This window comes from Mytilus edulis, chromosome 2 (genome assembly GCF_963676685.1).
Source record: "Mytilus edulis chromosome 2, xbMytEdul2.2, whole genome shotgun sequence".
Classification (NCBI taxonomy): domain Eukaryota; kingdom Metazoa; phylum Mollusca; class Bivalvia; order Mytilida; family Mytilidae; genus Mytilus; species Mytilus edulis.
In genome coordinates, this window is record NC_092345.1 from 71,996,471 (window position 1) to 72,008,779 (window position 12,309).

At 33.2% G+C, this 12,309-nt stretch overlaps 2 protein-coding genes across 2 annotated transcripts in view; one reads left to right on the plus strand and one right to left on the minus strand.

The window, feature by feature from the left end:
* LOC139512855 (transmembrane protein 19-like) overlaps positions 1–5,053 on the minus strand; it is a 19,428-nt gene extending 14,375 nt beyond the window's left edge. The window contains exons 1-2 of the mRNA XM_071300784.1: positions 4,897–5,053; positions 1,415–1,528 (exon numbers count right to left, since the gene is read on the minus strand). Coding sequence (XP_071156885.1) covers positions 1,415–1,528; positions 4,897–4,984 — 202 coding nt within the window. The 5' untranslated portion in view covers positions 4,985–5,053. The remainder of the gene's footprint in view (positions 1–1,414; positions 1,529–4,896) is intronic.
* The window catches only part of LOC139512852 (uncharacterized), a 25,574-nt gene continuing 18,289 nt past the window's right edge, over positions 5,025–12,309 (plus strand). Inside the window, exon 1 of the mRNA XM_071300782.1 lies at positions 5,025–5,104. The gene's annotated coding sequence lies outside the window, so the exon portion shown is untranslated. The remainder of the gene's footprint in view (positions 5,105–12,309) is intronic.

Consider the following 12,309-nt stretch of genomic DNA (forward strand, 5'->3'; position numbering starts at 1 on the left):
GGGTGCGAGTGCTGCCTTGTAGCTGCATTAGCCTACTCTTTTTCGAAATCTACAAGGGTGTGTTTAATGTGCAAGAGATATGGCTCTCTCTTAACACGGGTCAGCCATTTATCGTCCCCTTCCGACGGACTATCATCGTTTCCTCAAGACCATACTCGCAGATGGTGTCAAGGGAGAGCCGAAAATTGAGATCCTGAAATTTTCATCCCAAACGGGAATCGAACCAGGAACCTTTGTGTTAGTAGTCCGATGCACTAACCACTACACCACGGCTCTCTCATTTCGTTTGGTGTGTTTCAGCCTTTGAATATGCTATTTGATTAGGGACCTTCTAAATTTTGCTCGGAGTTCAGGAATTTTATTTTACTTTTTTGTACATTTTTTATTTGAATCTGCCACAGACATTATTGCATCCATCTTCGCTAGCCAAGGGTTACGATCCACTCCCGTTCTCTTCACCCTTGGCGGATTGAGATAAAATTTCGGAGACACAAGGTAAGGATTTTTATTGGTTGCAGTCGAAACTCGCTACATCCAATCAAAAAGTGCCTATAACATGATCACGTGTAAATGTAGAAAGTGTTTGTAAACAATTGCCACATGTTTATTGTGCAACAAGTCTTTACATTCTATAAACATACGACTATATTTAGTGACAACTTGAATGTTTTTAATCAATAAAAAGGACTTCCTGTGTATGTTTCATGCACAGATGCATGAATGTTGACTTATTTTTTCGTTTCCGGCTTTATCAAGTTGTAGGTTCTAGACGCTACCGTGTTTTTACCTCCAAATTGAAGAGTTCAAGTGCTACCATTGGTCAAGAATAATGTATTCGGAATGGGCGTGACTTTAATCTTCCGATAGATGGCGCAACATTGTTTTCACAAATGTTGGCTCAATCTGCCAAGGGTGAAAAGAACAGTAGTGGATCGTAACCCTTGGCTAGCGAAGATGTATTGCATCCTGATGTTGACTTAAATTTCCATAATTTCAAACCTAGCTCCTCTCATTCCAATTACAGGAAAAGTTGTCTAAATTTGCTGGTTTTATATAAAGATATGATTGAAGGCAGTCTTCAATCAAATCTCTATAAAACCAGCAAGAAATAACTTTTAAAATTTCAAACACATAATAGTGGATACTTAATAATCATCAAACTTACTTATTCAGATTTATCTTAACTCATCTTTTTCATACTACAAAAACAAACTTATGATGTTGTCAATAGTTTCTAACACATCAAGCATCACATAATAATTACATTACATTGATATTTCATTATAATAAGTTATTTTGATTGGCTAACATCAATCTGCGCTTCATACAAAATGTACTTCAGTCAAGGCTTTTACACCCAAATAAATTTACAAAAAGAAGCATTCATTTCTTAAGTGAATCAGAATAAACTTACCTGCTACTGAACCAGATTTATCCAAACTTTTCTTTCTCAAGCCATACCATGCCAATAGTAAAGATGCAAATATAGCTACCAACCATCTCCATGCTGCGATGTAGGAACTGTAATCTAAAAATAAATGCCTACAGCTTCAATCAGGCCTCATTGAACTTGTATTTAAAAAAAACTTAATAAAAAGAGAAGAAAATAATGTTGAGTATAAAAATATGGAGATGTGGTATGATTGCCAATGAGGCAAATCCACCAGATTTTAAATGACAAAGATCAAAGCTATAAGCAATAATGAGTCATTGTACTGCCTTCAACAATGACAAAATCTGCACATCCAGTATGTGCCTTTTGATGCATGGTTTAAAAAGGCTGATGTACATTTGATAGCACCACTAAAGGCAGCAATCACAAGGAGTTGATGCAGCAATGAGCACATCCATTTTGGACGTTAATCAATTTCAATCTGCAATGTCCATTTGAATGTAACACAATCTTTCAGTCATGTCAGTGACTGCCATGCCTCAGGTAATAAATACTTTTGACCAAAAGTTTTTGTCCATCTGATGAGTTAAGCCTTTTTTAACTGATTTTTATAGTTCGTTCTTATGTTGTACTGTTATACCACTGTCCCAGGTTAGGGGGAGGGTTGGGATCCCACTAACATGTTTACCCGCCACATTATTTATGTATGTGCCTGTCCCAAGTCAGGAGCCTGCAATTCAGTGGTTGTCTTTTGTTTATGTGTTACATATTTGTTTTTCGTTCATTTTTTTCACATAAATAAGGCCGTTAGTATTCTCGTTTGAATTGTTTTACATTTTTTTTTATCTGGGCCTTTCATACCTGACTATGCGGTATGGGCTTTGCTCATTGTTGAAGGCCGTACGGTGAACTATAGTTGTTAATGTCTGTGTCATTTTGGTCTTTTGTGGATAGTTTTCTCATTGGCAATCATACCACATCTTCTTTTTGTCAGAAACAAATCATTTTGACACTTGCCAACATATGTAACATTGTAAGTTAACAATTTTTTGGCTATAGACATGAACAGAATTTCCTTTTTTTGTTGGTAAGAAATGTTACTGCCAATTAATGAATATAATGCTATAATATCAATAAATTTCAATATACTCACTATTTTATTTATACGTGACAGTACTAAGGACATGTGGAGTATACATCTATGAGAGTTTGTTTTACCAAAAAAATGACAAAATAGATATTTGGGGGACAAAATTATTTCATATTGGTTTTGTGATATGTTTTTCTGTCGTTCATAATTAAATTTTTGGTAATTTGGTTTTCATGGTCTAATTTTTTTCTAAAATCTGTTAGTTTTCATACTTTCATGGCTTTAATGAGGTGAGCCTTTTTTCAATAAATGTTTTATCATGTTTATATAATGTGTCCTTTTATGTCGTATTGTTACACCATGAAATGTTTTAGGTTAAAAAGATGGATCCAGATAAAACTTTCAAACCTGTTGCATTTGTTTGCACCTTTCTAAAGTCATGAACCTGATGTTCAGTGGTCATGGTGGTTGTCGTTTGTTGATCTGGTTCATAAGTGTTTCTTGTTTCTTGGGTTCTATATTGATTAGACCGTTGATTTTCCTGTTTGAATGGTTTTACACTTGTTATTTTAGGGGCCCTTTATAGCTTGCTGTTCGGTGTGAGCCATTTTGAAGTCTCCATGTTGAAGCACATTCTTTGATCTATAATGGTTTACTTTTACAAATGGATGGAGGGTTGTCTCATTGGCACTTATACTACATATTGTATAGTAATGAATACATGAGGCTAGGAAATGACGGTAAAATATTTGTTAAAATAATATTATCATCATGATCATAAAATATTTCCTGCATTTGATGCTGATATAAAGTGGGTCTCATTGGGGTTTAAGTGTGACGCGGAATTGCCGATTTTTTGTAAGCGTGACACGTGAAAGTCAAATTATTGTATCGTGAAAACGGGTAATGAGGTCTTGCGGGACCCGGGAAATGACAAAAAAAATAGAATTGCTTACGTACATAGTGTAAGCGGGATAGAGGAATCTGTCAAAACAGTAAGCAGGATCCTGGATCGGAACCCCCCCAATGAGACCCCCTATAAATAGTATCTACAGAATGTGATTCGACAAATGATGATAAAAATTTGAGGCTCATCTGATGCAGACACTTATAAATAGTTTATAGTTGTATCCTCTAGAATGTGATTAACTTATTTTGAAAAAAAATGTCTAGCAGGGGCGTAGCTAGAAGGAAACGATGTGCAAGCAACTACCGCTTGGTACCCTTTTATGCAGATTTTTTTTTCTGTTTTCTGTCATAGGACAGTTAAAAGAGGAGCTACATGTAGAAAGGACTTATAAACAATTTATGAATGAAAACTATTAATTACTCTTCTCAGAGACATATATACACATATATATGTCTCTGCTCTTCTGAATAGAGTAAATCAACATAAATTGAATACATAAAAAACACATTTTTGTGATACCAATTAAATTACTCAAAATTGTCCAAAATCTGCTCTTCGGGTCTACATGTAGGCAGAAACGAACTGCTCTATTACTTTGTCAATATTAACACTGAATTCCCGATGAATATGCAGTAATGCTAGCGATGATAACCTGTCGTTGTTCATTGTTGATCGTACATTTGTTTTCAACAGACGTAGTACCTTGATATATCTCCACGGTAGCACTCGCGAGGTGTTATAAATCAGCGTACGTGTTCGCCATCGAGAGACCTCCCTATTGAATTCGTCAAAATTACATGCCAGGTCAGTTTCGTATGTCTCAAACAAAGTTGAGATTTCTTCGTTTGTTATATTTCAAACAACACAAGGAAGCAAATATGGCTCAAAGAAGCGATTTTCTAATAATACCAGACGCGACTCCACTCTCCAGTTTCATTATCATATGGTCTATGAACGCAAAATATAATGAGAATTTCCAATACCGTTTTGGCGTGTTTGCAGGGTGATTGGGTCTTGTTGTCTGTCGAACACATCGCCTCGGGATCTGATAAATCTAATGCCGATTGGTACATCTCATTCCAAACAGATAAACCGTACTCATCAGTAAAATGTGCTCCGAAACTACATGTCTTAGACTGAGTATAACAAATTCAAATCTTGTAAAAGATACAAATTACTGTCTGATTTTGTCATGATCTCCAATAAAACTTTTATTTTGAAACCAAATGCCGTTATTTAATGATATTTCATTAATAAAAAAAAAAGTGACAACATATGTGTTTCCTTTAAACATTTAATTTATATTTTTATTTTGCCATATTTTTTTTTGCATGCCGAATCGATGTGCATGCAACTGCGTGTTAGCGTATATGCACCTACGCGCCTGTCTAGAGATAGTCATGGATAGAAAACAAGTGCCTGTGCCTGGCCTAGCTAGGCTACTATAGTCTATAATAATTTATATATTCAATCTACTTATTACTCAAATGAAAACTAATTTACCTCCACTAATGAAAGAGTAAACAACACTAGTTAACCATAAAACCAAACTGATTGGAATGCCAATAGCTAATATTACTGCTAAAATCATCTTTAATTTCTTGACTCTTTTTCAGAACTTTTCAATTTAACTTGAAAGGGGCGGTAACTATTGTTGACTTCCGTTGCGGGAACACATAGCAGCTAACTTTTGTAGTACAACTTCCAACATGTACAGTTGGAAGGCAAACGCCTGAATCTGACAGATAGAGGTCAATTTGTCGACAAAAAAAGAACCCGTATGTAAAATGTTTACGCCCACAAACAGCGCCACCTATAATTTTTTCTACGGCATCTTTGAGAACGATGTCCCATTCTGTAGTAAATTAAAACATTAAATTAACTAAAACATAGAAAAGTAATTGTAAAACACAAATTAAAAGATATATTTGCAGATGACTGTTTATGCATGATACGCTGGCAATGTGCGCAATGTCCTTTAATCCAAGACTGAAAATTAGTTTGTTTCCTACGTCAAGATGGCGGATTTCAATGTTTACATTTTTTCACCTATTTATAATCTGACACAAATTCGTATCCAATCATTTATTAGCAATTTTATTATTGATCTTTAAATATCATCCAATTACATTTGCCGTTAGAAAGTGGCTACACGTTACCAGCCGTCGTTACAAAGTAGCCATGTGTTTTGTGGGGATACCTTGGGAATGTTGTGTATTCAAAAGTTACGGTAAAAATCAATGTTATCTTCCTTATATTTCCATGCATACACAATTTATAACAGCAAATCCATTCTTAACAGACCCCATAAGGTAAACGGACATATTTAACTGTCAGATTGAGCAACAATTCGTGTAAATAAGCCTGATGGGTCGTTTTGAATTCAAGCACAGCAGACAAACACGTGGTAGAATGTTTATGTTTGACAGTTTGTTTACCTGAATTACACGTTGATGTTACTATATACTTACCAATAACCTTTATCGTGTTATACTTTCAAGAGTAATATAATAAATCTTACTCAAGAAATACGTCTAGGTAGGCGCAGGGACTTCCTTTTCTTGGTCCTTAACTAATGAGAGTGTAATGATACATTACAGCATTTTTTTGCATTTGATATATTTCATGTACATGTACATTTTATGTACACAAAGAACAATAAAGTAAAAGAACATACATGGGTTTAATTCCCACCCTAGGTATACGTTTTGACTCTCATAACAGGTTGGAACAAATAGAGCAGATAGCAATTGACAATAATGTAATGCTAAAATGCTGATTGATGGGGTCAAGTCATCAACATCATTTTTTCTAGTATACATCAACTCCCCTAAGGATAAGTCATACTTTACTAAGAGTCCAGTGGCTATAAGTCCTGTCTTTTTTGCCTCTGATATTTACTTATTTATATTTTAATTTCTAATATTCTCTTGTGCATGTAGTAAGGCAAAAGCTATTGTTACTCTTATTTTCCTCATTTGCCTTAAAACAATGGAATGTATTGATTGTTGATGTATGTAAAGTGACTTGTAATTTAACTGTCACTGCTAAAAGAGACTTGGACTCTGATGATAAGTGTCCAGACTGTTATCTCATTGGCAACTATATCATAAATGTCAGTTTCCCCTTTATAAGTTAAATTTTTTAAGAAAAGAATTTAATAATTATATAATAACAAGTAGTAAAAAATTTGAAAAGTTCAGCACAAGGGCCAAATCTTATTGGCTTTTCATTCAAGGAAACCTAGAGGCATTGAAAAGTGTTGCAATTTAAAATAAATGGTTTGAACTCAGAAAACTATCAATATATAGAGTACAGATATTGTTTTAATTGGGCCTTTGGGAATATTTGCCAGTTAATTGAAGATATAATTGTTATATGCCTTTTCAAATACATGTGTGGCTCTGCACTGGCTGTGGTTAAAAATCTAAGAATGAAGTTGGTTATCTTCATATTTATCTGATTAATATCAACATAATTGTTCCATTATATATACATATATATAAATCATTGTAATACATGTACATTACTTTGCTCTTCATATGCCCTATAACAGTGTTTAATTGGAATAAAGTATATTGTCTTAACCACATTTCTTTATTTTAGTATTGACAGGTTAACTTTTAAAAGCATTTAAAGTCAGTGAGTTGATGACAAGCTCAGTCAATGATTGTAAATCCAGATAATATGAGTTTTTTTATAAAAATAAATAATGTGATTAAACTGGTTATCTCAATTAAAAGAACTGACATTCTGCTTTGATACTATGAGATTATTTCTGATATAACAGAATAATAAATTTCCCATTGTTGTCCTTTTTCAATAAAATTCTAAACATACTGTTTTTAAGTCAGTTTTGTTTTTGTCTGAGACTACTATAACATGGGAGGTGACCACAATCTCTATGTTATACATTGAAGTATAGTCTCAGGTTTTTGTAGTCCAATTGACTGCATTTTAGAGCAGGTAAATATGAATTTGGATTAAATTTAAAGTCATTCAGTATATCTAATGACATCATACCACTATTTTGTTTCATCAAAGCATTTTCAATTTTTATTTACTGGTCAGCTTAGGTTATCATCCAATCAATAATTTAATTGAAAGGACTTACAGTTGGTTAGTTGGTTGCAGGACTTTTGAATTCAAATATAAGAAAGAAGAAAAAATATAAAGCAAAACTTCAAATATTACATATAATAGGATTTATGATAACTGCAGGATAGCAGATTGCAATGCTGCTTTTGTTCAGTTATCTTTGTGTTGATTATTATGTTTTAAATCCCTTTCTGGGTCTTTGAATTTGATTTGAATGTTCAGATTTTTTTTCTCTTGTCAGATTAAGACAAGCAACAGAACTTGTACAACTTATGTAGTTTCTTATCTCAGGGTGAATCCAGAAAATTTAAAACATAAGTGGTGGTATTCTCAACCATAATAACAAGGATAAAAAGGTGGTTCCAACTATATGCATGATCCCATTCAAATACATTAATCTTTCATAAAGATGAGGTTCCAATCACCAGACTCCCTGAGATCTGCAACTGTATCTTAAAGCAGCTATAATAAAACAAAAATTGTACATGTACTTCTGGCCACTGCAGATTGATTTTATTTTCAATCTATGGTATTAAATGCTCACAATTTTGAAGACTATTTCCCTTTTTCCATATTTTTGTTTAAATGTAATCTCCTGCTTCTGCATCTATTGTAACACAGGTTCTTCTGACAAATGACTGATAAACCCATCTTGTATCCTTCTATCTACCAAAAGGGTGTTTGAGAATATATATATACAATAAGTCCAAGTATTTTGTCAAGAAAAAGTCAGTCTGTTATAAAAATGTAGGTACAAAAAAATGTAATTGTCTTCTATGGAAGTGTTCAAAAACCTGTAAGAACTTGAATAAAAATGTCATATTCAACCTTTCCATGGCTATTTTAATGTTACAACAGTAGAGGAACATAGAATATTGAAAGGTATTCAAGAACTCGTCGAAATAGATCTGCAATCATTAATTTTACTCAAATTTACTGTTGTGAACTTGCAATATCATACGATGCGCGTACCGAGTTATCTCCCTTTGATCTCCGCTTCGCCACGAATAAACTGACACAATTGCGTATCCGGGGTTTTTGTGATCTGATATTGAAATAGTTTGAGCAAAAAATGGTTTTACTTCATATTTTATACCCCTCAACACGTTACCAAACCTATTTAAGGATTTATTACGGAATTTCCGTGGACCTACGCAAATTTTCAGAAAAAAAGTTTCACTTCACTCGTGAATTTATAACATTTTAACAATACTTTTTTATTATATTTATATAAAATAAGAAAGCTTATTCAATCTAGAATTGAACACTTTGGTTTTTATTAATGTACGAGTTCAAATAAGACGATACGAGTCCAAAAACCACGAGGCATGCACGTTTTCAAAAAAATCGTAAACTCTGACCTTTTATCACGTGACCAATGTCTTGAACTTAGAAGCCATTAAATCGTTTGCCGTTCAACTGTGTAAATATAATATTTATATCAAGTAAATGACACAGTCGAGATGACATTTATGTGTCCTTAATCCACAATTATATCTGCAAGCGCATCGCATGAAACTTTTTCATGTCCTACTTCATTTATGACAACGGATTTTGAAAAAGGTGGAGGGTATAGTCCCTAGTGAATTTATGGTCAAATCAGCACCTGTATATATATGTCTCTGGTCTAGGTGACCCATACTTTATATTTATTATTTAAAAAAGCTCGATAAAAACATCATATTGACAAATTTAAAATGCTATCAAAAAAAAATTTAATTAAGATGCCCTAGATTTGACCATAAACAGGTCAGGAATAACCACCAATTGGTGGATTATACCTAAATTGACATATAATCCACTATTAGACCACTTTCGAGTTCATCCGTCACCAGAAAAAACTCGTCAATTTAAGGCGCCTTTATGACGTCATTTACCAGATAGAGGGTCGCCTGTATCCCTGCACTATTTACGTTCATCAAGCGTCTTGGTGATAGTCATTGTGCAGGATAAACTAGAAATAATGGTTGTTCTGTAGGTACTTAATAACAATTTCCCAAATGACATCAATGCTGATTGTCAATTTTGACAATTCAATTTGTTGTATAATTCGTACAATATAGAATTATAGTTTTCCAACCACTCGCTCAACATTGGAATGGAAGTGACAACAACGCCCCTAAATGCACAAATGACGTTCACTAAAACCAGAGTTTTTGACGGAAATGTATCGAACTCAAAAGTTGTCTATTGAGGTATATTGGTATAGACCAATTGACGTATAATGCAATTTTTTTGTAATAAAATGCTAGTGTGAGATAGGAGCATGATTTTGCAACTTGCAACCCATTTTATGACCCTTATTGAGTCCTCCGAAAGTTTCAGTTTTGTCAAAGCCTGCTGCATCTCTTGAGAATGTATATGTACAACAATTCTTTTGTTGAAACATTTGTACTATTGACCATGATTGACTTTTGATAATAAAAGTTAAGTATTAACAAAGAGCTCCATTCACCTGTTGTACTCATGATCACGTCATGACTGCAGACAGTATTGATGTCCATTGACAGGTGATTACAGGTAAAACAATAGAAGAAACTGCAAATACAATTTTTGTTTAAATGCAATATATGTTATGTGACTATACTTAACTAAGAAATGTTGACAAGTTCTCATACCATAATATGGTTTTAAGAAAACAATGCTCCATTTTGGTGGAATAATTTGTTCTGGAAAACAAAGAATTATACACCAATTGGTCTATACCATTATATGTCAATTGGTGGATTATACGTCAATTGAGGTATAATCCACCAATTGGTGGTTATTCCTGACCTGATAAATCCCCTGGGACAATACACCTTAGGCCACACCAATTTGATTCCTTGTTCGACGGACCCGCCCGCACCTATTTTTTTCAAAACAGAATTTTTTTATTTTTTTTTTATTCCCGCTTCCCGCATCCGGAAATGTAATCATGTCTATTTCCCGCACCGTTTTTTTTGTAAATATTATAAAAAGATATCAACATTGGTTTCTTTCCCCCTTACTTATATTCCCTATTAAAAAATGCTCGTTGTTAGAATAAAGTACAAAGAACACATGAAGGATTTGCCTTCAACTGCAATTATATTATGCTGGCAAAACAAAACTATCTATAGCCGCTGCATGTTTATGCACCTGTCCTGATTGATTCAGGGGCCTGTCGTTCAGCAGTTACCGTTTGTTGATGTTGTTCATTGGTATAATTTTTCCCGTTTGGATATATAAATTAGATCGTTGGTTTGCCTGTTCGAATTGTGTACGCTAATAATTTTGGGATCCTTTATAGCTTGCTGTTTGGTCTGTATCAAAGCCCTGTGTAAAAGGCCGTACTTTGACCTGTGTTTGTTATTGTCAGGTTGAGAACAACCCTCCCTCAGACAAGGGGTCATTTTACTGATGTAGAAAAGAAAATAGAAATACCGAGGATTTGTATAGTTCTTCTATACAAAACCTTTGAAAACTTAGATTTTTGTACTCAAAAAGAGGAGAGTTACATCATATTTTAAACTTTTTCTAAAAGAGGGGTTCACTTATTTTGAATAATATTAAACGCTTTGACCATTTAATACTAGATAGATATATAGTTCTTTGAGAAAATATGAGCCCTTTTGTACAAACAAATATATTATAACTTATATTGATCCCTCATAAAACATGTAAAAGGGATATGTATAACATTAAGGGGTTGCCCCCAAACTGATTATGACTTGGATGGAGAATTGTCTCATTGTCAGTCACACATACATAGACCAGATTTAATTATTTCTTGGTGTATAGGGATAAGTTTTACTCAGTATTTTGAGTTCATTTCCAGTACTATACAGATACAGATAGGGAAAAAATACTTCAGAAATTAAAGAAATGTCAAAGTACAAGTTATAAATCAAGTTTAATTATTGTCAAAACCTACTATTTTATGTTTACAAAAAAAAATATAGTCGCTCGCCTTTACTTTTCAAGCTTCGCCTCAAAAATTTGCAAATTAAATATTTTTTTATTAAAATTTTCAAATCGCTCGCTCGCCCCAAATTTTTGAGTCCAAAAATCCGTAGAACAAGTAATTAAATTGGTGTGGCCTTATCGCTATTTGACTGCCATTGCTGGATATCACACAGGTTCCTGTTAAATGTTGACATCATAAAACAAAATATCTGACACCACAATCAGTCAGGGGTACCACTTGTACAAGTGTATTTTATTTACTTGAAGAAGTAAAAAAAACATACACATATATAAGTAAATAAATAATGTTTGAATAATCTCCCCTTAATTTTCTAAAAAATTCACTTGTACATGTGTATAAGTAAATTTTTCTTACAATCCCACAAAAATCCTCAAGTTTTGAGATGTAAAATCGTGCCTTTTATGATTTTTCCCAGGTTTGCTCAAATTTTTTCATTAAAGTTCAATGTTTCATCTAATTAATTCATCAAAGAAACTGATTGAGCAAAGATCTTAGGTATTTGCGCAAGGCAATCAAAAATTGTTCCTTTGGGGCTTGTAAATGAGCAGTGTTATGAAGATATCAGACAAATGGGATTTTCATTGTCCATGAAAAAATGATTAGTAAAGACATCTGTAAAGGGTACACAATTTAAAGTTCAATTAGAACATAGAAATCTTAAGAATTCAAGAAAAGAAGAAAGAATTATTTTTTTACTTATACAAGTAAAACAATCTGAATGCCTAAGGTACATAACTAAGCCTATTTTTTTTTACCTATACAAGTAAATAAAATTCACTTGTATAAATATCCTACAAATTTACTTATATGTGTATATTTTTTTTACTTCTTCAAGTAAATAAAATACACTTGTACAAGTAGTACCCCTG